The sequence below is a fragment of the Neopsephotus bourkii genome, unplaced genomic scaffold (assembly GCF_033783945.1).
Source record: "Neopsephotus bourkii isolate Nb327-2 ecotype Australia unplaced genomic scaffold, CSIRO-AGI_Nbou_v1 NB_281, whole genome shotgun sequence".
Lineage (NCBI taxonomy): Eukaryota > Metazoa > Chordata > Aves > Psittaciformes > Psittacidae > Neopsephotus > Neopsephotus bourkii.
In genome coordinates this window covers 1,541,027-1,564,397 of record NW_026900790.1, presented here as the reverse complement: position 1 = coordinate 1,564,397, position 23,371 = coordinate 1,541,027, and the positions used below count along the sequence as shown (strand labels likewise).

The window sequence follows — 23,371 nt, the reverse complement described above, 5'->3', positions numbered from 1 at the left end:
TCCTCAGCTCCATCTAAACCTGCCCTGGTGCAGCTTGAGGCCGTTTCCTCTTGTCCCATCCCTTGTTCCTTGGGAGCAGAGCCCAGCCCCTCCTGGCTCCATCCTCCTGTCAGGCAGTTGGAGGCAGCCATCAGGTCCCCCCTGAGCCTTCTCTTCTCCACACTGAACCCCCCAGGTCCCTCAGCCATTCCTCATGCAGTGTACCCCTCCCATAGTAAAGCACAGTTGAGATCTTCAGTTTCTACTTTGATTTATTCATATGTTTGGTTTTTCTGGGGCTATTTTGGCATCTTGCAGCTTCCTAAGAAACCACCTTACTGTTGCTGTTGTGATGACAAACACTCAAATAGCTCCAGCCACATTGTGGAATCGAAACCAGAGCTGTTAAAACAACCAACCAACCTCTACAAAAGCCCCTGACAAACCCCAGCTTGTCTTACGGTGGTTTCACAAGGGTTTAAAACCGCACACTGCATAGGCAGCTACAGGGTCCATCAGGAAATGAGTCAAAGATGACAAGAAAGTGACAAAGTGCAGATGAACATTTTCAGTGGTGAGCAAGTGATTTTGTTTTTCCAAGTTTTTCCCCCCCATTTTAAAAATACAATTATTGAGGTATTTATTAAAAATTATTATTTCTGTTGCTTATCCTGTATTTTTTGCAATGTCAACCTGTCAATCTCTGAAGAGAGAGTCTAAACATTACTTATTACCCCTTACCAGGCAGAGGACTGGAGCCAGGAGATCCAAACTCTTTCTATAACCAAACAGTTACCATTTGATCATGGCAAAATGAGACTATGTTCAAGACTGCGCAGATCTCCTGGACAGAGTATCTTTTTCTTCTCTTGCAGTAATCACTCCCATAGTAATTAAGCAGAGAGAGCATTTGGAATCATTGTTATCTTCAGAGCTGGTATTGGTTTGTGTCAAGCTGGAGTTGGTCCTACCACTCTTATTTCAGCCTATCTGCATGTGCAGGCAAGTTACCCTGTTCAGCTAAGTGATATTTACAGTGGAGTATTTTCTCCTAGATAATAATTTGGTATCCATGATCCTCCTCCAAGCCCACTTCTTTCCCACTATGTGCTATTTCCAACCTCTATTTCCTTCCATGTGATCCTGCATTCTCCCTGCACAAGAGCCAGATGAAGCTGAAGGGGTGCTGGATGGTCTCAGAGAAGAAAGTTGCTCCTGCTATGAGCTACATCAGCCCATTCAGTGATGCTTAAACTTCTCCATAAGGTGGAGTTCATGGATATTAAATCATTAATATCCATATTGTACAGAGGAGAAAGCTTAGGCAGTGAGTGCTTTGCTGGAAGCTGGATAAGGAATTTCTGAATGATCAAATTGTTCTTACCCTTTTGCTTTGAGGTGTTGTGTGTACAGGGGTATGCTTTGAAATAGGAACACTTCCTCCTGATCTTGTCAAACTGAAGCAGAGTCTGCATTTGTCTCTTTATATTATGGCCTGTATCCTACTTTCATTATCTACAGCTGATTAACCCCAACACTGTCTGAACTGCAGCTGACATATTCATGTCCACAGAGTATTTCCATCTCTACCTGGCACTACCAGCCATTCTGCACTAGGCAGATGAATTACGGTTTGAAATCCATCCCTGGACCCATCCTGGGGCAAGAGGTGAGAGGGTTTATGGTTTTCCAAGAACATTCCCAGCCCTGTTGTCCGTGTTTCTGTTAATGGTGCTGGCACACAGGTCTTTGTGTCTTTAAGCTGGGAATGGAAACCCTGAAAATGTAAAACCAATTACACATCTACCTCATCCAACCTTTGAGACTGCTATGAATGGCTACAGCATATCAGCTGGAATATTGTGTCCAGTTCTGGGCCCCTCAGTTCAAGGACAGGGACCTGCTGGAGAGAGTCCAGCGCAGGGCAACTAAGATGATGAAGGGAGTGGAGCATCTCCCTTATGAGGAAAGACTGAGGGAGCTGGGTCTCTATAGTTTGGAGAAGAGGAGATTGAGGGGTGACCTTATTAGTGTATATAAATATATAAAGGGGGAGTGTCACAAGGATGGAGCCAGGCTCTTCTCAGTGGCAAACAATGATAGGACAAGGGGCAATGGGTACAAACTGGAACACAAGAGGTTCCACTTAAACTTGAGAAGAAACTTCTCAGTGAGGGTGACGGAACACTGGAACAGGCTGCCCAGGGAGGTTGTGGAGTCTCCTTCTCTGGAGACATTCAAAACCCACCTGGACACGTTCCTGTGTAACCTTATCTAGGTGTTCCTGCTCCGGCAGGGGGATTGGACTAGATGATCTTTTGAGGTCCCTTCCAATCTCTAACATACTGTGATACTGTGATATGGACATAAAATATAATCATAGAATCATGGAATGGTTTGGGTTGGAAGGGACCTTAAAGCTCCTGCAGTTCCAGCCCCTGCCATGGGCAGGGACCCCTTCCACTAGAGCAGCTTGCTCCAAGCCCCTGTGTCCAACCTGGCCTTGAACACTGCCAGGGATGGGGCAGCCACAGCTTCTCTGGGTACCCTGTGCCAGTGCCTCAGCACCCTCACAGGGAAGAGCTTCTGCCTTATCTCCAACCTGAACTTCCCCTGTTTCAGTTTGAACCCATCACCCCTTGTCCTATCACTCCAGTCCCTGATGAAGAGCCCCTCTCCAGCATCCTTGTAGCCCCCTTCAGACACTGGAAGCTGCTCTGAGGTCTCCACGCAGCTTCTCTTCTCCAGGCTCAACAGCCCCAATGTTCTCAGCCTGTCTCCATATGGGAGATGCTCCAGCCCCCATCATCCTCATGGCCTCCTCTGGACTTGCTCCAACAGCTCCATGTCCTTCTGATGCTGAGGACTCCAGAACTGCACCCAGTGCTGCAAATGGGGTCTCACAAGCAATAATATCTCATATTATAATAACATCTCATATTTGGAGGGGTCCCATCGTGGGCTCAGTTGACAGCATGCAGCAATTCATTTCTTACCAAGTGAGTGCAAGACACACCTGATTTTCTTACTACCTGGAAGTGGCAGCAGCTCTGTGCTGACCAGAAGTTTCCCACTGGAATGATTTAATCTCATCCACCTGCAATGGAAAATTGGTTTTCTTCGAGCTTATTCTTTTCAGAAGGAAAATGTCCACTGCTGGAAAGCACTGATTTTCCCTTCAAAGGAGGGAACAAGCACAGGGGGGATTTCGATGAGAAGTGCAATCACTGAAGAAGAGCGAGAAGAAATAGGATTTAACTTCAGTTTTGCTTAAATAATGCAATTTTATTGGCTTTTTAACCTGGAGCATCTCTCCTTGCAGAGATTGGGGTGAAGGGGATTGCTTTGTCTCTGGTTTTAACCTGTATCTTCTGTCTCCTTGCTCTCTCAGAGGTCAGGAAGAGCAGAGTCAAGTTGTGTTTGTCCAACCAGTACCTCCATTTAACTCCTTTGCCCCACAGGTCTGGTTTTGCTTTGGGTGAGGTGCTTTGCTCTGCTAAGGCAAAACAAGCATGCAGGCACCAAGGCCCATTAGAAACAGCCATAAATAACAGCTTCCTAGAGAATCCATGGGGAATTGGGGTAGTAAATGCTTTGTATTCCTGGATGCAATGGGTTCCTTCTCCTGCATCTCTAATGCAAAGACCAGTAACACAGAGATGGAGGAGGGGAAGGTCGAAGATGATGTCTGTGTTTTACTTGGCTCTTCCCGCTCCCCACACACACCAGTGTCCCCAGTGACATCAGTGCCCCTGAACCAGTGCTCCCAGTACCACCTGCCCACACACACCAGTACCCCCCCCGGTGTCCCACTACCCCTTCCCCACATAAATCAGTACCCCCAGCACCATCAGTATACCCCCACCAGTGTCCCCAGTACCCCCTCCCTACATACATTAGTTCCCCCAGTACTCCAGTACAGTGCTTCCATCACCCATCCCCACATACACCAGTACCCCCGTATCCCCAGCACCACCAGTACCCCTCCAGCAGTGCTGCCGTTATCCCAGTGCTCCTACACCAGTGTTCCCAGAACCCACTCCCTCCACACACCCAGTGCCCCCAGTGCCCTTGCACCAGTGCTCCCAGTACCCCCTACCTACAGACACCAGTGCCCCAGTACCCACTGCCCACACACACCAGTACCCCCAGTGCCCTTGCATCAGTGCCCCCAGTACCCACTGCCCACATACACCAGCACTCCCAGTGCCCTGCACCAGTGCTCTCAGTACCCACTGCCCACACACACCAGTACCCCCAGTGACCTTGCACCAGTGCCCCCAGTACCCACTGCCCACAGACACCAGCACCCCCAGTGCCCCGCACCAGTGCACCCAGTACCCACTGCCCACACACACCAGCACCTCCAGGGCCCTGCACCAGTGCTCCCAGTACCCCCTACCCACACACACCAGTACCCCCAGTGCCCCGCACCAGTGCACCCAGTACCCACTGCCCACACACACCAGCACCCCCAGTTCCCTGCACCAGTGCACCCGGTACCCCTGCCTACAGACACCAGTGCCCATTCCCCACACACACCAGCACCCCCAGGGCTCTGCACCAGTGCTCCCAGTACCCCCTGCCCACACACACCAGTACTGCCGGTACCCGTTCCCTCCACACACCAGCACCCCCAGTGCCCTTTCACCAGTGCCCCCAGTACCCATTCACCACACACACCAGCATCCCCAGTTCCCTGCACCAGTGCACCTGGCACCCCCTGCCTACAGACACCAGTGCCCATTCCGCACACACACCAGCACCCCCAGTGCCCTTTCACCAGTGCCCCCAGTACCCATTCACCACACACACCAGCATCCCCAGTTCCCTGCACCAGTGCACCCGGTACCCCCTGCCTACAGACACCAGTGCCCATTCCGCACACACACCAGCACCCCCAGAGCTCTGCACCAGTTCTCCCAGTACCCCCTGCCCACACACACCAGTACCGCCGGTACCCGTTCCCTCCACACACCAGTACCCCCAGTGCCCCGTTCACCCGCACCCCCCGGGACTACAACTCCCAGCAGGCACTGCGGCGGGGCCGGGAGCCCTGCGGCCGGGGGCGGAGCGGAGGAGGTCGGAGCCGGGGCCCGCGGCGGGCCCGGAGCATGGAGAGCCCCGAGAGCAGCGAGTCCCTGCGGGGCGAGATCAGTGAGTGAGGGGATGGGAATGGGAATGGGGCTGGGAATGGGAATGGGGCTGGGAATGGGAATGGGAATGGGGCTGGGGCTGGGGCTGGGGCTGGGGCTGGGGCTGGGGCTGGGGCTGGGGCTGGGACTGGGACTGGGACTGGGGCTGGGGCTGGGGCTGGGGCTGGGGCTGGGGCTGGGGCTGGGACTGGGGCTGGGGCTGGGGCTGGGGCTGGGGCTGGGACTGGGGCTGGGGCTGGGGCTGGGAATGGGGCTGGGGCTGGGTCCGGGTCCGGGACTGGGACTGGGTCCGGGTCTGCGACTGGGACTGGGACTGGGTCTGCGACTGGGACTGGATCTGGGGCTGGGGCTGGGTCCGGGACTGGGACTGGGTCTGGGTCTGGGTCTGCGACTGGGACTGGGACTGGGTCTGCGACTGGGACTGGGTCTGCGACTGGGACTGGGACTGGGTCTGCGTGTGGAGGGACTGGGATGGGGGCAGTGGCGGGGGCTGGGGCAGGCATGATGGTTCTGGGTTGCACAGGACGGTTCTGGGGTGCACAGGACGGTTCTGGGGTGCACAGGACGGTTCTGGGGTGCACAGGATGGTTCTGGGGTGCACAGGACGGTTCTGGGGTGCACAGGACGGTTCTGGGGTGCACAGGACGGTTCTGGGATGCACAGGATGGTTCTGGGGTGCACAGGACGGTTCTGGGGTGCACAGGACGGTTCTGGGGTGCACAGGATGGTGCTGGGGTGCACAGGATGGGTTTGGGGTGCACAGGATGGTTCTGGGGTGCACAGGATGGTTCTGGGGTGCACAGGACGGTTCTGGAATGCACAGGACGGTTCTGGGGTGCACAGGATGGTGCTGGGGTGCACAGGATGGGTTTGGGGTGCACAGGATGGTTCTGGGGTGCACAGGATGGGTTTATGGTAGTCAGGGTGTTTTGGGAGTAAGCAAGATGGTTCTGGGGTGAGTATGATGGCTTTGGGGTGGACAGGGTGACTCTGGGGTGCACAGGGTGGTTTTGGGGTGGGCAGCATGGTCCTGGAGTGCACAGAATGGTTCTGGGGTGCACAGGGTGGTTTTACGATGGTCAGGGTGTTTTGGGGGTGCTCGGAGTGGTTCTGGGATAGGCAGGATGATCCTGGGGCTGGGCAGGATGGTTCTGGGGAGGACAGGATGGTTCTGGGGCAGGCAGGATGGGCCTGGGGTGCCCAGGGTGGTTTTATGATGGTCAGGGTGGTTTTGGGGTGGTCAGAGCAGTTCTGGGGTGGGCTGGGTGATACTGGGGCTGGGCAGGGTGGGTTTGGGGTCTGTAGGATGCTTTAGCGATGGGCAGGATGATTCTGGGGTGTGCAGGGTGGGTTTGGAGAGTGAGTGTCCTCTCTTAAGGAAGGGGACAAGAGGAAGGTGAGGGTGCTCATGGGATCCCTCCTGCTTCTGGCCATGGGGAATTCCCATTGTTCCTTAGGAAGTGTGTGTTCCTTCTGTGTCTGTGTCCTGATGGTGGGGTGCTGGAAGGGACCGTATGGAAGCTCCATAAATCCAGGTGCAGCTGGAGGGGTGTGGATGGGGGAGCCCTGTCCATGGGGACTGATCATAGAATCATGGAATAGTGTGGGAAGGGACCTTGCAGCTCATCCAGTCCCAACCCCTGCCATAGGCAGGGACCCCTTCCACTAGAGCAGCTTGCTCCAAGCCCCTGTGTCCAACCTGGCCTTGAGCACTGCCAGGGATGGGGCAGCCACAGCTTCTCTGGGCACCCTGTGCCAGCGCCTCAGCACAGTGATGATGTCTCTCATGTGAGCCTCCATGTAAGGAACTGTGCAGGAGGAGAGAAGAAATCAGTGGAGCCTGCAGCTTGCAGGTTGGCGTTTTTGGGGTTATATAATAAGCCTTAATGAAGTGTTCCTGGAGCTTGTTCTTCTTCTCAGTCCTGTTGGTGACAAAGTGATGCTGCTCCGTGGCTGAGTGATGAGAGCTCCATCCTCATTTTGACTTCTTGCTTCTGCTGATCTAAGCAACAACATCCAGGGAAGGAAAACCATCCTGCTAAGGGAATGAGGCTCTAACAAGCAAATTTGGATTGGACATTAGGAGGAAGCTCTTCCCTATGAGGGTGCTGAGACGCTGGCACAGGATGCCCAGAGAAGCTGAGGCTGAGCCCATTTGCTCCATGTGTATCATTTTATTTACTCCCTTATTTCTTCTCTCCTCTGTAGGCTTCTGGGCTGACCGGACCCCAGTTCATGAAGCAGCCAGGAGGGGAGAGATTCTGCAGCTGCAGCAGCTGATAGAGAGGGGAGCCTGTGTCAATGCCGTCACCTATGACTCTATCACCCCTCTGCATGAGGCGAGCCTGCGGGGGCAAACGCAGTGTGTCAAGCTCCTGCTGGCTGCAGGGGCCCAGGTGTGTGTCTGGTGATACAGTGGGTACTTCATCTGTTGGGACAGCCACAGCTTCTCTGGGCACCCTGTGCCAGCGCCTCAGCACCCTCACAGGGAAGAGCTTCTGCCTAAGAGCTCATCTCAGTCTCCCCTCTGGCAGGTTCAAGCCATTCCCCTTGGCCTGTCCCTACAGGCCCTTGTCCCAAGCCCCTCTCCAGCTTTCCTGCAGCCGCTCTAAGGGCTCCCCTTCAGGAGCCTTCTCTTCTCCAGGCTGCCCCAGCCCAGCTCTCTCAGCCTGGCTCCAGAGCAGAGCTGCTCCAGCCCTCACAGCATCTCCATGGCCTCCTCTGCACTCGCTTCAACAGCTCCACGTCCCTCTTGTGCTGCTGCCCCAGAGCTGGATCAGGGCTGCAGAGGGGCAGGATCCCCTCCCTGAGCTGCTGCTCACGCTCTGGGCGTGCACATAGAACCTTGCACTTGGCCTTATTGAACTCCATGAGGTTCATACGTTCCCACCCCTCCAGCCTAGCTCCCTCTGGATCCCATCCCTTCCCTCCATCATGTTGACCCCACCACTCAGCTTGGTGTTGTCATCACACTTGTTGATGTTGCCCTTCCTGAGAGTGATGGGAAGTGTGCAAAGCAGGTTGCTGGCAGTGACAACCAAGTCTTTCCCTAGCCCAGAGTATTTCTAGGGTTAGAAGAAGTAAAACCACAGAGCACCTTGCAGGTTCCTAACATCTTTTGTCTGCCTTCAAGGTGGATGCCAGGAACATAGATGGCAGTACTCCCCTCTGCGACGCCTGTGCCTCGGGTAGCATAGAGTGTGTCAAAGTGCTGCTGTCCCATGGTGCCAAGGTGAACCCTCCCCTGTACACAGCCTCTCCTCTCCACGAAGCCTGCATGAATGGTAAGCCCTCATGGTCTTATCTTTGCATGGTTATTTGCAGCTTGGAGTGGGGAGATAAGCAGTTGCCAAGTATCTTAAATTGACCTTAAGCTGTTGTTGCTCATCAGACCATTACAGCTTGCAGATGCATCAGCCTTATGTGGGCACCTCTCCCACATCTCTGGTTGAATTCCCTATGCAAAGAGGATAAGATCTTAGGCTGATAAACACCAGCTTCTTGGTGCTCTGTTGGAAAACCATCAGCAAACAACCTCTTGTGAGCAGAGAGGAGATTGCACCCCGCATCCCCTCTGATCCAAGTAGGGATGGAGTAAATTGCTCTGATTAAGACATGAGACCACGTTAATTCGGTAGTTCTGTCCTAGAGCCCTCCTGGTTTGGAGTTAGTGGAGGAGCCTCTCAGGTGGGAAGAAGGTGCCAGCACAAGAGAAAACTGCAGAGGCCAAAATGATGTTCCAGCCTCTGTGTGCAGCCATTCTCTGCTCCCCTGTCCTCTACTTAAGCTTCTGGATGTTTGAACATGGGTTACGGAGCAGGAGGAAGCGTCAGGGGTGGCTGTAACAGCAGCAGAGGCAAGAGGAGCAGTAGAGGGCTATTTAAGTGTAGCTCCTCCCCTGAACTTCCACTTGCACACATGCAACAGTAGGAAAACATGGATGTGAGAGCAGCAACGTCCCCATTAGATGATTGTGACCAAATCTCTTCATCATTTTGTGCCTTAGTTTCCTCTTTGTAAGATACAACACCTCCTCTCTCCTCCCCTTCACTGCTTTGCTTATATGCTGGCCTGGACAGTGTTTCCCTTTGACTATGAAGGCTGAGACAGCATTTTGGCCAATGGGTAGTTACTTAAATAAGTAGCTGTGAGCTCTTGCTTAGCTTTTCCTTGTTAATCCTTTTTGTAAGGCTCTTGTGAGACCTCACTTGGAATATTGTGTGCAGTTCTGGTGTCCTCAACATAAAAAGGACATGGATCTGTTGGAACAAGTCCAGAGGAGGGTCATGAGGATGATCAGGGGACTGGAGCACCTCCCATATGAAGATAGGCTGAGAAAGTTGGGGCTGTTCAGCCTGGAGAAGAGAAGCTGTGTGGAGACCTCATAGCAGCCTTCCAGCATCTGAACGGGCCTATAGGGATGCTGGGGATGGACTCTTCATTAGGGACTGTAGTGATAGGACAAGGGGTAATGGGTTAAAACTGAAACAGGGGAAGTTTAGATTGGATATAAGGAGGAAATTCTTTCCTGCTAGGGTGGTGAGGCACTGGAATGGGTTGCCCAGGGAGGTTGTGAATGCTCCATCCCTGGCAGTGTTCAAGGCCAGGTTGGACGAGGCCTTGGGTGAGATGGTTTAGTGTAAGGTGTCCCTGCCCATGGTAGGGGGGCTGGAACTGGATGATCTTAAGGTCCTTTCCAACCCTCACTGTTCTATGATTCTATGATGGTGGTGACTGTCTGCTTTCTGTTAAGTTGTATCATTAGCATCAGAAAAAGTCAAGCTGGAGTGGTCTTGAAAGGGACCTGATCCACCCAGGGCAGGATCAATACAACCAGCTCCATGAACAACAGGGGATGTGGTGCGAACCCTTGGATTCAGGTTTGTTTGACCTGGCTCTTAGGCAGAAGCTCTTCCCTGTGAGGGTGCTGAGGCGCTGGCACAGGGTGCCCAGAGAAGCTGTGGCTGCCCCATCCCTGGCAGTGCTCAAGGCCAGGTTGGACACAGGGGCTTGGAGCAAGCTGCTCCAGTGGAAGGTGTCCCTGCCCGTTGCAGGGGTTGGAACTGGGTGAGCTTTAAGGTCCCTTCCAACCCAAACCATTCCATGACTGTGACTCCCTACAAGACCTGTTAGCCCTAGCTCAGTACCACGCAGATGTGACTCTATTTCTCGTGTCCTGATCTCAGTCTTGGTCCTATGGTGTATTGTATTGGCTCACAAGCATTGCTATTTTGCAGGTGTCACCCCAAATGTTAAACAGGCTGTCTGTGGGTCGGGCAGATCTCGTCATGCCACATGCTGCCATTTCAGTTGGATCTTTTCTTCTCACTTGGATTTTCCCTTTCTAAAGGTAGTTCCGAGTGTGTGCAGCTCCTCATCGACGTCGGTGCCAACTTGGAGGCTCATGACTGCCATTTCGGGACTCCTCTCCATGTGGCTTGTGCTAGGGAGCATCTGGACTGTGCCAAGCTGCTGCTCAAGGCAGGTATGGCAGCCACAGGGTTTGCTTCTGGGTGGACAGGAGATGGTGGTGATGGTGTGAGCAGCATCTCCTTCAGTGCTCCTCAGCGGCGTTCTTGTCAAAGAGCTTATTCATTCACAGCATCATCTAAATGAGAAAGGTGAAAGGTTTTGCCTTTCCCTAAGCAAAGCTTAATGCTTAACGTGTTTCTTTTCAGTGTATGCCTGTCAATATCCAGTTTGTGATGTTCCCATGGATATACCAGTATCTGAAGGGGGCCTATAGGGATGCTGGGGAGGGACTCTTCATTAGGGACTGTAGTGATAGGACAAGGGGTAATGGGTTAAAACTGAAACAGGGTAAGTTTAGATTGGATATAAGGAGGAAATTCTTTCCTGTTAGGGTGGTGAGGCACTGGAATGGGTTGCCCAGGGAGGTTGTGAATGCTCCATCCCTGGCAGTGTTCAAGGCTAGGTTGGACGAGGCCTTGGGTGAGATGGTTTAGAGCGAGGTGTCCCTGCATGGCAGGGGGGTTGGAACTTGATGATCTTAAGGTCCTTTCCAACCCTAACTGTTCTATGGTTCTATGATTCTATGATTCCTGTTCTCCTGTTTTAATAAAGTTCAGAATTCTTCAGCAAAGATTCAGCATCTCCCCAAAAGTGGTATCAACATGTGGGCATGTTTTCGTGTTTGGTAGCACAGTCACGTGGCTCTGCATAGGTGTTTGAGAGAGATGTTAGGGTTTGATGTTGCACAGAAAACCAGAGATGAAGTCACTTCATACCTCAGGGGGATCTGCTTAGTGTAATGCCCAAATGAGTTTGTTAGGATGTTCAAGGTCTGTGCTCCAGGTTTCACATCCCTGCTTTCTTGCTGCTTACTTGGGGGGGGGATTTGGAGTTGGACTTCCTGTCTTTGTGTTTACCAGGAGGAGATTGGGCTCAGGAATGGGGATTTGGTTCATTACAGTGGTTGTCTAAAATCACACATCTAAGGTAGTTTGTTTCCAGCCACTCCAGTTCCCTGTCTTGGGCATGCATTAGTTGATTCCCCAGACACACCTGCTTCTCCTTGGTTGTTGTAATGGGAGTTCATTGTGGCCACACATGTCTCAAAGTCAGTTGTTTGGATTCAGTGAGGTTCATCTCCCCTCTGCTGAACAACTCAGCTGATAAAATACAAGCAGCTGTGGGGGAATGAGAAGGATGTTTTGCTGTAAACTTATAAAAGCCAAACTTCCTTAGCAAATATGTGTGTAACTAAAGCTGATTTGTGCAGCAGGGTCTGGTGGTGAGATGCAGCATCCCATAGGGCTGAGGTGTTTCTGTTAAAATAGATGAAAAAGGTGTTTATCCTGAGTGGGAATACTCCATTGAGGTGACTGGGAATGGCTTTGGACAGCACAGATTCAGGAAGCAGTTCTGAACATCACACTCAGCAGCTTATTTACCCACTAACATGGACTCAAATCCTTCCTGTGCAAGGAAAACACGAAGCCACAGAAGAAAACTGCTGTGTTGCCAGCACTGAGAACGTGTTCAGTGGTTGGTTTCCTGTTTGCTGTTATGTTTGGCTCTTGTTCTAGCTGCTTGTGTGTGTTTTAGCAGCTTTTCTTTCCTCCAGTCGAACCACTCCTTAAGTCTGGGTCAAGCGAGGCTTTCTTGAGCAGCTTTATTTGCCTTTCCATCCTCAGGGGCTAATGTGAATGCTGCTAAACTTCACGAGACAGCCCTGCACCACGCAGCCAAGGTGAAGAACGTAGACCTGGTGGAGATGCTGATTGAGTTTGGAGGAAACATCTATGCAAGGGACAACCGAGGGAAGAAGCCGTCGGATTACACTTGGAGCAGCAGTCCCACAGCAAAGTGCTTTGAATACTATGAAAGTAAGTAAGAGATGATTCCCTGCCCCTGGAATTCAGCGACTGCCAGCTCCTTTACATGATTGGACTCTTCATTAGGGACTGTAGTGATAGGACAAGGGGTAATGGGTTAAAACTGAAACAGGGGAAGTTTAGATTGGATATAAGGAGGAAATTCTTTCCTGTTAGGGTGGTGAGGCACTGGAATGGGTTGTCCAGGGAGGTTGTGAATGCTCCATCCCTGGCAGTGTTCAAGGCAGGTTGGATGAGGCCTTGGGTAATATGGTTTAGAGCAGGTGTCCTGCCCATGGCAGGGGGGTGGAGCTTGATGATCTTAGGCCTTTCCAACCCTAACTATTCTATGATTCTATGATTCTCACCCAAACCACACCCAAAAAACCAAAACACACCCAACAAAAACCAAACCCACCAACCCCCCCACACAAACACAACACAAAAACCCAAAAACCAAACACAAACACCACAAAACCAACACACCACCCACCCAACACCACACCCCACCCCCACCCCAAGGGTGTGAGGCCTGGAGGTGCCCAGGAGTGTGTGCCCATCCCTGGCAGTGTTCAAGGCTAGGTTGGACACAGGGGCTTGGAGCACCTCCCATATGGAGACAGGCTGAGAACACTGGGGCTGTTGAGCCTGAAGAAGAGAAGGCTGCATGGAGACCTCAGAGCAGCTTCCAGTGTCTGAAGGGGGCTACAGGGATGCTGGAGAGGGGCTCTTCATCAGGGACTGGAGTGATAGGACAAGGGGTGATGGGTTCAAACTGAAACAGGGGAAGTTCAGGTTGGAGATAAGGCAGAAGCTCTTCCCTGTGAGGGTGCTGAGGCGCTGGCACAGGGTGCCCAGAGAAGCTGTGGCTGCCCCATCCCTGGCAGTGTTCAAGGCCAGGTTGGACACAGGGGCTTGGAGCAAGCTGCTCTAGTGGAAGGGGTCCCTGCCTGTGGCAGGGGGTTCGAAATGGAGGAGCTTTAAGGTCCCTTCCACCCCAAACCAGTCTGGGATTCTATGACCGATGACTTGACTAGAGCACTGTGCCTGATTGTACCTCTGCATCCATGAATGAGCATCGACTCCTGGATGCAGTCTGGGGGTTGGAAAAGGAAAACCTTTTTTTGCTGTCAGCAGAGTGCTGAGCAAAAAGGATTAATGTGGTCCTTAGATGGAGAAACAGCTGTAGGGAAGTGTTTTAAGTAGGATTTGTTCCTATATACTATGTTGCTGAGGCTTAATACAGCATCACTAAGGGAAATATGAAGGTCCCAGTGGATCAGAGCAGATGATCCAGTGGTCACCATTGGTCTCTGGGGATGTAGGTGAGGGAGGGAGCTGGGAGAAGTGCAGTGCACCTACATTCACTATTCCTAGTGGGATTTACATTGGGATGAGCCTGGAGAGATCACAACCATGACTCCGCAGTGCCTTCCTTTAGCACTTGCAGGCAGTGCCAACCCTGTGATCCCAGCAGGATCAGTTCCACGCATCAACCCCTGGGAGCTCCATGGGAAGAGCAGCCACCTCCTGAGCTGCACCTCTAACTCCTCATCCTCTTTTCTCCCTTCAGAAACACCCCTGAGCCTGTCCCAGCTCTGCAGGGTTACAGTGAGGAAAGCAGCCGGGCAGCGGGCGCTGGAGAAGATCGCCAAGCTCAATATCCCTCCACGGTTAATCCAGTACCTGTCCTACAACTGACAGCGGTGCAGGTGCTCCCACAGCATGAAGTATCTGTCTCTTTCTCTTCTACCTCCCCCCCCTGCCCCAACTCATTGTAATGTAAGCAAACTGGTGTAAATAGTATTTATGAGGCATCACTTCCTCTCCTCCATGGGCAAAACCAGGCTCAGGCAACGTGTAGCACACTACAAGCTGTAATGTCTCCTGGGGTGACCTGTTAGACTGTCACTGTCTTTAAGGCTTTAGCACCCACTCTTGGAACAGGATTAATCTTGCCTAATTTTACCTGTCTTTAGCCTTAAGGCGTCTGTGTGTGATCTCACCAGGCTCCCTTTGCAGTCAGTGAGGAGAAACAGATACTTCTGGAGCATGATTCATCTGTCCTGTTTTAGATGCCCGTGCTGGGATGATAGAATATGCCTCTGGAATGCCTGTCCCTGCTGACTGCAAAGGGATTTGAAGGTGATGCCCTTAGATACGGACATCTGTGTTTCTGCAGTGGATCCCTCTGTGTTAATAACTCAAATGACAGCCGAGGGACAAGGTTTGAGAGACCTGTATCCTATAGCTGGAGGCAAATGAAGTCCCCAGCAAGCTCAGGACTAATTAGAGGCACTGCAGCTGGTTACTGACTTCCCAGGAGCATAAGGAAGGCTTTGGCTCTGCACCAACAGCAAGGACAAACTCCTGCCAGAGCAGGGTTGACTTTGCCCTCTGAAGGGGAGCCAGCTCTTGCTGCAGTGCTCCTCTAGGGGAAGGCAGGGCAGAAAGCAGGTCTCTCTGCACGTCCAAACACGCTGCCCTCCAGATGGCTGGTCCCAACCTATATTGCTCCCCTTGCTCTGAGCCACTGTGGCTGCTCTGTTGGGTTTGTGGGCAATAAGGGGCAGAGCTGCTGTGCAGCAGTGGTGTATACCCACAAGTACAAGGCAATGGGAGGGCTCTACCTTTGGGTTTTGAGATTCTCACTCCCATTTCCCCTCTCTCTGAATACCTGTCTCAGTGCTGGAGCCTCTCCAAGGGTTGGCAGCAGGAGCCAGCCCTGCGCCATGTGCTGCTGTGTGTTGTGCTTGAGCCCTTTGGCTTCAGCAGGCACAGCAGCAGCTCTGTCCTTTGGTGATTTAAACCCTCAGGGTGACATTTGTATGAGCAGAGCCCAAATCATCACCTGCCTTGCAGACATTACGTGTTGTCTGAAGGCAGAAACCCACAGGGTACGTCTTACTAAGGGGATGGAGCTCCCTGATGCCCCCATAACGAATCTTAACACTGTGATGAGAACAAATCCCTGCTCTGAATGACAGCAAATGCTATGAAATCCCCTGTCTAACGTGGCATGGAGCTAACTCAGGGCTCCCAACATCCTTCATGCTGTGAACTAATGAGAGCAGTTTGCCTCCTGCCTGCAACATCTCGTGCTCCCCCAGCCACCAGCATGGGGCTCAGCCTTGGGAGAGGGGCAAACAGCCTCAGCACAGGGTCAAAGAGCTGAGGTGGAGCTGAATGCACTTTAATGGTGACCAGCAAATCACTGTGTGTGTGTTGGTGTTTGGTTAGGTTCAGTCCCCACAGCCCTCCTGTGGTGTTGCTTTGCGTTCTGCTGTGCTGTGTCCTAGAGAATAAAGCTCAAGATCCTGCTCTTTAGGGAATTGTCTGTGGATAACTGTGATTACTGTGTTTCAATGTGAAGTTGCCAAGAAGCTCAGAGAAGCCCAAGAGGTGTTGGTTGTGGGATTCATCCCTGTGATTGATGGGATAAAGGTTTTGTGTTGCATCTTCCCAGGAAAGCTCCCCCTGCCCAACACACATGTCCTGTTGGATAAATGTGTATTAGGAAAGTGCATCTTGTTGCAATGTGGGGTGAAAACCATCCCTTTTGGTTCAAATCCAGATCCCTGCTAGTTTGCTTTTTAACACAAGGCTGGTGAGATGAAATGATCGAGTCCAAGTTCCAATGTAAAAGAAGAAGATTCCTCAACCAACCAAGAATAAAATGACAAGTTCCTATTTATGACATCTTTCCTCTCTTGTCAGTCTCCTAATAGGTGCTAAAGTTTGATTCTTTTAACTTCAATCTCTTTTAAAGAGGCCCTGCTCATCAGTGCCTGCAGCCAGGAGGGACTGATGGAGGGAGCTGAGCATCTTTGACTTGGTGGCAATAACCAGAGTCATTCAGGAGCTGCTTGCTTCAGACATCCACTTGTTGTCCTGGAGGGAAGAGGGGCCCAAGAAAGCTGGATAACACCCAAGGATCTCCTCTTCCAAGCTCAGGAGCATCCTGACAAGGAGGGAGTCAGGCAGAAACACCAGGAGGCCTGCAGGGATGAACAAGGAGCTCTTAGGCAGAAGTGAGGACATCTCGGTGAGGGTGCCCAGAGAAGCTGTGGCTGCCCCATCCCTGGCAGTGTTCAAGGCCAGGTTGGACACAGGGGCTTGGAGCAAGCTGCTCCAGTGGAAGGGGTCCCTGCCCATGGCAGGGGTTGGAGCTGGATGAGCTTTAAGGTCCCTTCCCACCCAAACCAGGCTGGGATTCTGATTCTGTAACAACTTTGGCCATAAACCGCTGATTTCAACCCAAGGAACAGAATGTTCATCACTCTCTGAGCTGGACTCAAGCCATCAGAGACTCCTCATCTTGGTTTACACAGGCTCCTATGCGGGACACCCACAATTCTATGGCAACTGCCTGCATAGAATCATGGAATCAATTGGGCTGGAAAAGGCCTTTAAGCTCATCCAGTGCCTTTAAGCTCCCCAGCACTGCCAAGGCCACCACTAACCCATGGCACTAAAGATTTAGCTGCAAGGTTGGTTGTTCCCCTGAAGGAAACGATGAACAGGGGATGTGAATACTGATGTGGATGCCCAATGTCTGCAGCGTGGTTCTTGTGCTTTAAATCAAGAGGTCGAACAGATCTTTCATGCTCACACTTGCTCTAAACATGATGCAACCACTCATTACTCACCTTCCAGAGGACACTGAGGTCTTTGTCTGCTGCTTTGCTAAGGTTGGGGCAGCCCTTGGGCTTTGCCCTCTTGTACAAAGCCTCTTGAAGATGCTAAAACATAACCACAGCGACCCCTTCATCTTTGAGCTGCAACCAAGGGCACAAACCCTTCCTTCCTATGCATGGAGGGGAAGGGTGGCTCCTTTCCACCTCATCCAGGCTGCTGGCATCACAAGGAGTTAATCCTTGAGCACCACGAGGCTTCCTCCCAAGGCATCAGCTCCAGGCACACCTTGTTGTTGCTGGCCAAGCTTCACAAAGCTGGAGCAGAGCCCAAGCTGCTCACTCATCACCGACCTTCAAGCAGCCTGGCCAGCAGCAACCAGGAGCAAGGCTGCGTGTCCTGGAGGTGATGCTCACGGATGAAAGCAAAGCCCTGTCCCCACATGGGCTTCCCAAAGCAATGGGGTTATTTCAGAGCACTCCTTGTGCTGCTGGACCTGTAGTAAAGAAACCCACAGGAGCAGGGAAATGGCTTGAAATGGGGAGCATGGGAAGGGGATGGGTGGTGGGGTTGAGTTGCTTTGGGTTGGATTCCTGCTGTGATTTAATGTTCAGGAAGTGAAATAATAGCCAGAACCTGACACAGAACTAAAGCAGAGGGTGTAACCCAATGGGGGAGTTTCACTTAATGCCTGTGGCTCAGAGGGAATCTCACTCCCAACCATTCCTCAACTTACGGACCCATGGTTCCTTCTGCTGCCACCAAAGCCATAAAGACACCCAGTTCTCCATAATGTGAACTGGGAGCTTGGGATCTCCATGTTTCCTAGCACATCACAAAGAGAGAAGTCAACCCTGCGTGGCCAGTTCATCACCCAGGTGTGTCAGGCTTCCAGAAGGTAAAGCCAGCCTGAGACCTACCTTACACACGTAAGAGACAGAACACACTCAGTGCCAACACAACCAGAGCAGGGATCTCTCAGGGCAGCCACAATGGCCTGTCCCAACCTGTATCTGTGATGTGATGGTGCAAGGAGAATCCCAGCCTGCTTAAAGCTCATCCAGCTCCAACCCCTGCCATGGGCAGGGACACCTTCCATTAGACCTGAACTTCCCCTTTTTGAACCCAAACTACCAGAACCTGAATCCATTGCAAGGAAGTGAAGCATAAAGGAGCTAAAAATCCCCATTGATTCCTTAGGATCTCTGGCAACCTTTGCTTCTATGTGGCACCTTTACGTTTGCCTGTGCTGTGCTCTCCTCCCTGCATGTCACAGAGGACAAAACCTCACGTATCCCGCAGAAGAACCCCAAACCAACTCCCTTTTCCACCCAAACCTATAGATCCAGCTCACTGTGCCCTATAACTGATACCCTGATGCGTTTGGGTGCCAAGGCACTGGGTTCAGCCAATCCCTTCCCTAAGAGATGCTCTGCACCAACCCGTTCGCTGAGCCCTCATGGACCAGAGGAGCCGGGTTTGGTGATGGAAAGGTTCCCGTGGGGTTTGGGGGGGGATTTGGCACCGATTTGTGCTGTGGGAGTGAATCAAGGTGTAAACCCCAGAGGTTTTAGTGCTGTTGGGGTTGGGGGCTCCTCTTCTCCCCCATGGCACCGCTTGGCGGTGCTGCTGCCCCCGGTAACAGCCGCGCATCATCCCTGCGGCCTGGGAGATGCGGATCCAGCTCCGGCTGCTCCAGCCCCGTTTGCACAGAGACCAACCCTGGAAAACCTTTGGAATTCTGCTCCCAAAACAAGCCCGGCCGGGGTTTTGTGGATTGGAGGCGAAAGCAACGCGGATCCCCCCATAGCCACGATGCTCCTTTATTGCGGCAAAGCTCCCATGGGCCCCGTTTCACCCGGATTGAGGGGGTTTCCCCACTTTATCCTGGTTAAAAGGGAATAGGGATAACAAATCGCCTCCAGGCGGCTCAATTCCCACCTCCAGGCTTCAGTTCTCCCCATCCCAAAAAGCTTTTTCCCATTCCTTAGGTCTGTCAGTAACAAAATTCCCTCTGATCGCCCCTCGGGGTGAGATTTAAGGAGAAAACCAGGGATTTAGGGAAAGGCTGCAAACCCAGCTTGTGCATAGCATAGGGCAGGTTATGCCTCCATGGATGGGATGAAAATAGGGCAAAAACCAGGGATGGAGGGGCTGCAAAGCAGTTACTCCTTTGTGCGAGCTGAGTTTTGGGGGCATCTCTTCCTGCAAGGGTTGATTTGGGGGTAATATGGACCAAAATGGGACATTAAAAGGACTTTATTAAGCTATAAAAAGGGGAAGGTGCTGGGCTCTAACACTATGGAGATGGGGATGGGAGGGTTTAATAGTCCTCTTTCATTGCCAGCAGTGATTTATAGAGCTACGGCATCATCCTCTTGCCTACCCTGGGGCAGAAAAGAGGGGGAAGACCCCAAAACCTCCTCTGGAAGGGATACAGCGGTTCTATGGGGCTCTGTGGGGCTGCATGCGTGGTGGCTGAGGTCATGGAGCTATTAAATTCCCAACGGCTCCAGCACTGCAGGGATGGAAAATGAAGCGGCTCCGGTTGCAGTTAACCCCTGCGAGGGTCTGGGTTGAGACAGCCGCATCCCATGGTGCTGATGGCAGAGAACAGGGATGCTGGAGAGGGACCTTCATCAGGGATGATGGGGTGGGATAAGGGGTGATGCATTCAAACCCGATGGTGGTCATGTTATGGCCATGCCATGGGTCTCCATCTGGCTCCTGAGGGACATCCATGAAAGCCTCCTGGTGCCTGCACAGAGCTCATCTGATTTAATCCCGCACCAGGCAGCCCGGCTGGAGCCGCATTGCCCATCCCTCGGCACTGGAAACCCGGTGACCGGTTGCATTTCACACTCAGAATTCCCTCTGGGTGAGACCCAGGGGCTTATTTTGGTAACTGGAACTTGGGAAAGCCCTCGGGAGAGGAGCCCTGTGACATGAGGGGGCAGCTGGAGGCTCCCAGTGTCCCCATGAGGAGCCCCAAGCGTCTCCACCAAATCCCATTGAGCTTTGCGCTGAGCCTTGGGAACGCTGAGGAAATGGGATGGAGAGGATGGGGAAGTGTCCCCCTATCCTTGGAGAGGGGTACAGGGTGTTGGAGCAGCCCTGGGGATGCTCTTGGCTCATCTCATGCCCTAACAAACCACCTGGCATCTGTAGAGCATCCTGGTCCCCTCTGTCGGTCCCATTTATCCCCATCTCCTGGTTGTTCTGGTCCTCTCTTCTTGGTCCAGTTGTGTCCTGTTCCCACTTAGCCCCAGCCAAAAGACTTGTCCTTGTCTCCTGGTCCCATTTGTCCCCTCATCCCACTGGTTCCTTCTCCTGGTCCAACTTGTCGCCATCCCTTCATCCCATTTGTCCCCTGGTCCCACTGTTCCCTTCTGGTCTCACTTGTCCCCATCTCCTGATCTCATTTGTTCCATCTTTTGGTCACATTTTACCCCTTTCCTGGTTCTTGTATCCATCTCCTTGTCCCACTGGTCCCCTCTGTCGGTCCCATTTATCCCCATCTCCTGGTTGTTCTGGTCCTCTCTTCTTGTTCCAGTTGTGTCCTGTTCCCACTTAACCCCAGCCAAAAGACTTGTCCTTGTGTCCCAGTCCCACTTGTCCCCATGTCCCACTGGCTCCTTCTTCTCGTCCAAGTTATCTCCACCTCTTGATCCCACTTGTCCTTGTCCCCTTGTCCCACTGCTCCTGGCTCCATTTGTCCCCATCTCCTGGTCTCATTTGTTCCATCTTTTGGTCCCATTACACCCCTCTCCTGGTTCTTCTTCCCATCTCCTGGTCCCATTGGTCCCCTCTCTTGGTCAGGCTTGTTCCCGACTCCTGGTCTCATTTGTTTCCCTCTCTCCTGGTCCTGTTGGTCTCCTGGTACCTTTTGTCCCCTCTCCTTCTCCTACTCATCCCAATCTCCCTGCCCCATTTGTCCCCTATCTTTGTCCCCTTCCCACCTCTGCTCTCAGGGGCAGCAGAGGCAGTTTTGGTGCAGACCTGGTGGGATTCAATGGAGCCTTTTGGGTCCAGAGCTTTTTCCATTGGGAAAGCCCAAAACAGCCCCCAGAGCCCCATCACTGGATGCGCTGGCAAGGGGGTAACACGGTTTTGGTTCATCTCTGAGCTGAATCCAAGGAAACTCATGTCATCAAAGCAGCTCAGTGCCTCGGATGCTCTTGAGCATCTTCATCATGGTGGTACCCGGAGTCCCGCATGGGACAGAGGGCCTGATGCCAAAGGAAAAGGGGTAAAACCAATTGCTCCAGTGCTCAAACCTCTTTGCCCCAAAGCAATGCCCCAGCTGGTGCAACCTCATGCTTAGAGCTGGCACCAAACTGCTCCATTCAGCATCATCTTGGCCATGGCCAGGCACTGTGGCTCATAGAGCCCCATGGCCTGCGCCTGGTTCTGGGGTGATTTGTGGCTTCTTTGGGGTCTTTTTTTGCTTTCTTTTGGATTTCTCCTTCCACAAATAACCTGAAAGTGGGAAATCAGTGAGAAAAACACTTAAAACAGGTTAAAAAGCACCCCATGGAAAGGAAACAGCTCCCACCAAACTGAAGAGTGGGGAGATGTAGTTGGAAAGGGGTTTTGAGGGGTTCTGTTTAGTTCTTTATCCCCTGTGCTGAACCTGGTTTGATGCAACCCAACCAAACTCTCCTGTATGGTACCTCCCAACCCTTCATGCCACCAACCTGCATCAATCCCACTTCAAAAATCCCTTTTCCCCACTTTTTCCATGGAAGCTGGGTGTGGATGGGCCTCCTCTTCCTGCATATGGGGACACTTCCCAGGCAATACATTGTGTGTGCTTAATGACACAGTTATTGCCAGGGAGGAGGCAGGGAACCAGAGCTGCAGGAGAGGGGGGAAATAGGGAAAATGGGGTACAAATCCTGCCCTCCTTTTCCATATCCTTTTGGAGGGATCCTAAAAGTTCCTTGGCCCCTGCTGGGGGATCTCAGTCTTGTTTCCCCAGTGTTTAATCAATGTGTTTTAAAGCCCCGCTGTTGAGATGCTATTGAAGTGTCCCAGCATTCCCAAATTAAGTTCCTAAATTCAGAATTCCTGAAATAACAGGGAATGGGGAGAACTGGGACTGACTCAGCAGCAGCATCTCCGGTCCTGCATTGTGAGTGATGCCCATGAGCTGGGCAGTTCTGGTGTCCATAAGGAGGACATGGAGCTGTTGGAGCAAGTCCAGAGGAGGCCATGAGGATGCTCAGGGGCTGGAGCAGATCCTGTATGGAGACAGGCTGAGAACATTGGGGCTGTTGAGCCTGGAGAAGAGAAGCTGCGTGGAGACCTCAGAGCAGCTTCCAGTGTCTGAAGGGGGCTACAAGGATGCTGGAGAGGGGCTCTTCATCAGGGACTGGAGTGATAGGACAAGGGGTGATGGGTTCACACTGAAACAGGGGAAGTTCAGGTTGGAGATAAGGCAGAAGCTCTTCCCTGTGAGGGTGCTGAGGCGCTGGCACAGGGTGCCCAGAGAAGCTGTGGCTGCCCCATCCCTGGCAGTGTTCAAGGCCAGGTTGGACACAGGGGCTTGGAGCAAGCTGCTCCAGTGGAAGGGGTCCCTGCCTGTGGCAGGGGTTGGAACTGGAGGAGCTTTAACGTCCCTTCCAACCCAACCCATTCCATGATTCCATGATGAAACAAAACCAGCTCAGGCCAAGAGGTGTGAAGGAAACACTCCATGAATTAAACAAGCCCAGAATAGAAGGAGAGAAGGTCAAAGCTATAAATAGCAGGTTTGGGTTTGTGCTGAAACGCGGCATTAACAAAGAATCACGCCTTGGGAATGCTGTATTGGGGACTCGGATTCAGCAAACTGGGGTGACCCCGTGGCCTTGGTTTAACTGGGTTCAGGGCCTTTTTATGATGGGCTTTGCTACATTGGTGTCCCCTATAGGAGATGGGTGTGCAAGCAAGAGGCCAACGTGTGGTGAAGGTGCTGTGCTATGGGTGAAGGTGCTGTGCTATGGGTGAAGGTGCTGTGCTGTAGGTGAAGGTGCTGTGCTATGGGTGAAGGTGCTGTGCTATGGGTGAAGGTGCTGTGCTGTAGGTGAAGGTGCTGTGCTATGGGTGAAGGTGCTGTGCTATGGGTGAAGGTGCTGTGCTGTAGGTGAAGGTGCTGTGCTGTAGGTGAAGGTGCTGTGCTATGGGTGAAGGTGCTGTGCTGTAGGTGAAGGTGCTGTGCTGTAGGTGAAGGTGCTGTGCTATGGGTGAAGGTGCTGTGCTATGGGTGAAGGTGCTGTGCTA

The 23,371-nt window shown here is 52.4% G+C and overlaps 1 protein-coding gene across 1 annotated transcript; it reads left to right on the top strand.

Annotated features, from left to right (window-relative positions):
• The first annotated feature begins 5,043 nt into the window (after positions 1-5,043).
• ASB13 (ankyrin repeat and SOCS box containing 13) lies at positions 5,044-14,185 on the top strand. Its single transcript, XM_061346833.1, has 6 exons — positions 5,044-5,136; positions 7,344-7,531; positions 8,269-8,419; positions 10,486-10,620; positions 12,293-12,484; positions 14,046-14,185. The coding sequence occupies exons 1-6, from the start codon at positions 5,094-5,096 to the stop codon at positions 14,171-14,173; spliced, it is 837 nt and encodes a 278-aa protein (XP_061202817.1). The 5' UTR covers positions 5,044-5,093; the 3' UTR covers positions 14,174-14,185.
• Positions 14,186-23,371: the final 9,186 nt, after the last annotated feature.

What these genes read in the sequence shown, in the direction of transcription:
- ASB13 (XM_061346833.1), top strand. Translation starts at nt 5,094, where the DNA reads ATGGAGAGCCCCGAGAGCAGCGAGTCCCTGCGGGGCGAGATCA. An exon ending in GTCCCTGCGGGGCGAGATCA is followed by an intron (nt 5,137 to 7,343) that starts GTGAGTGAGGGG and finishes TCTCCTCTGTAG; the next exon opens with GCTTCTGGGCTGACCGGACC. An exon ending in CCACGAAGCCTGCATGAATG is followed by an intron (nt 8,420 to 10,485) that starts GTAAGCCCTCAT and finishes CCCTTTCTAAAG; the next exon opens with GTAGTTCCGAGTGTGTGCAG.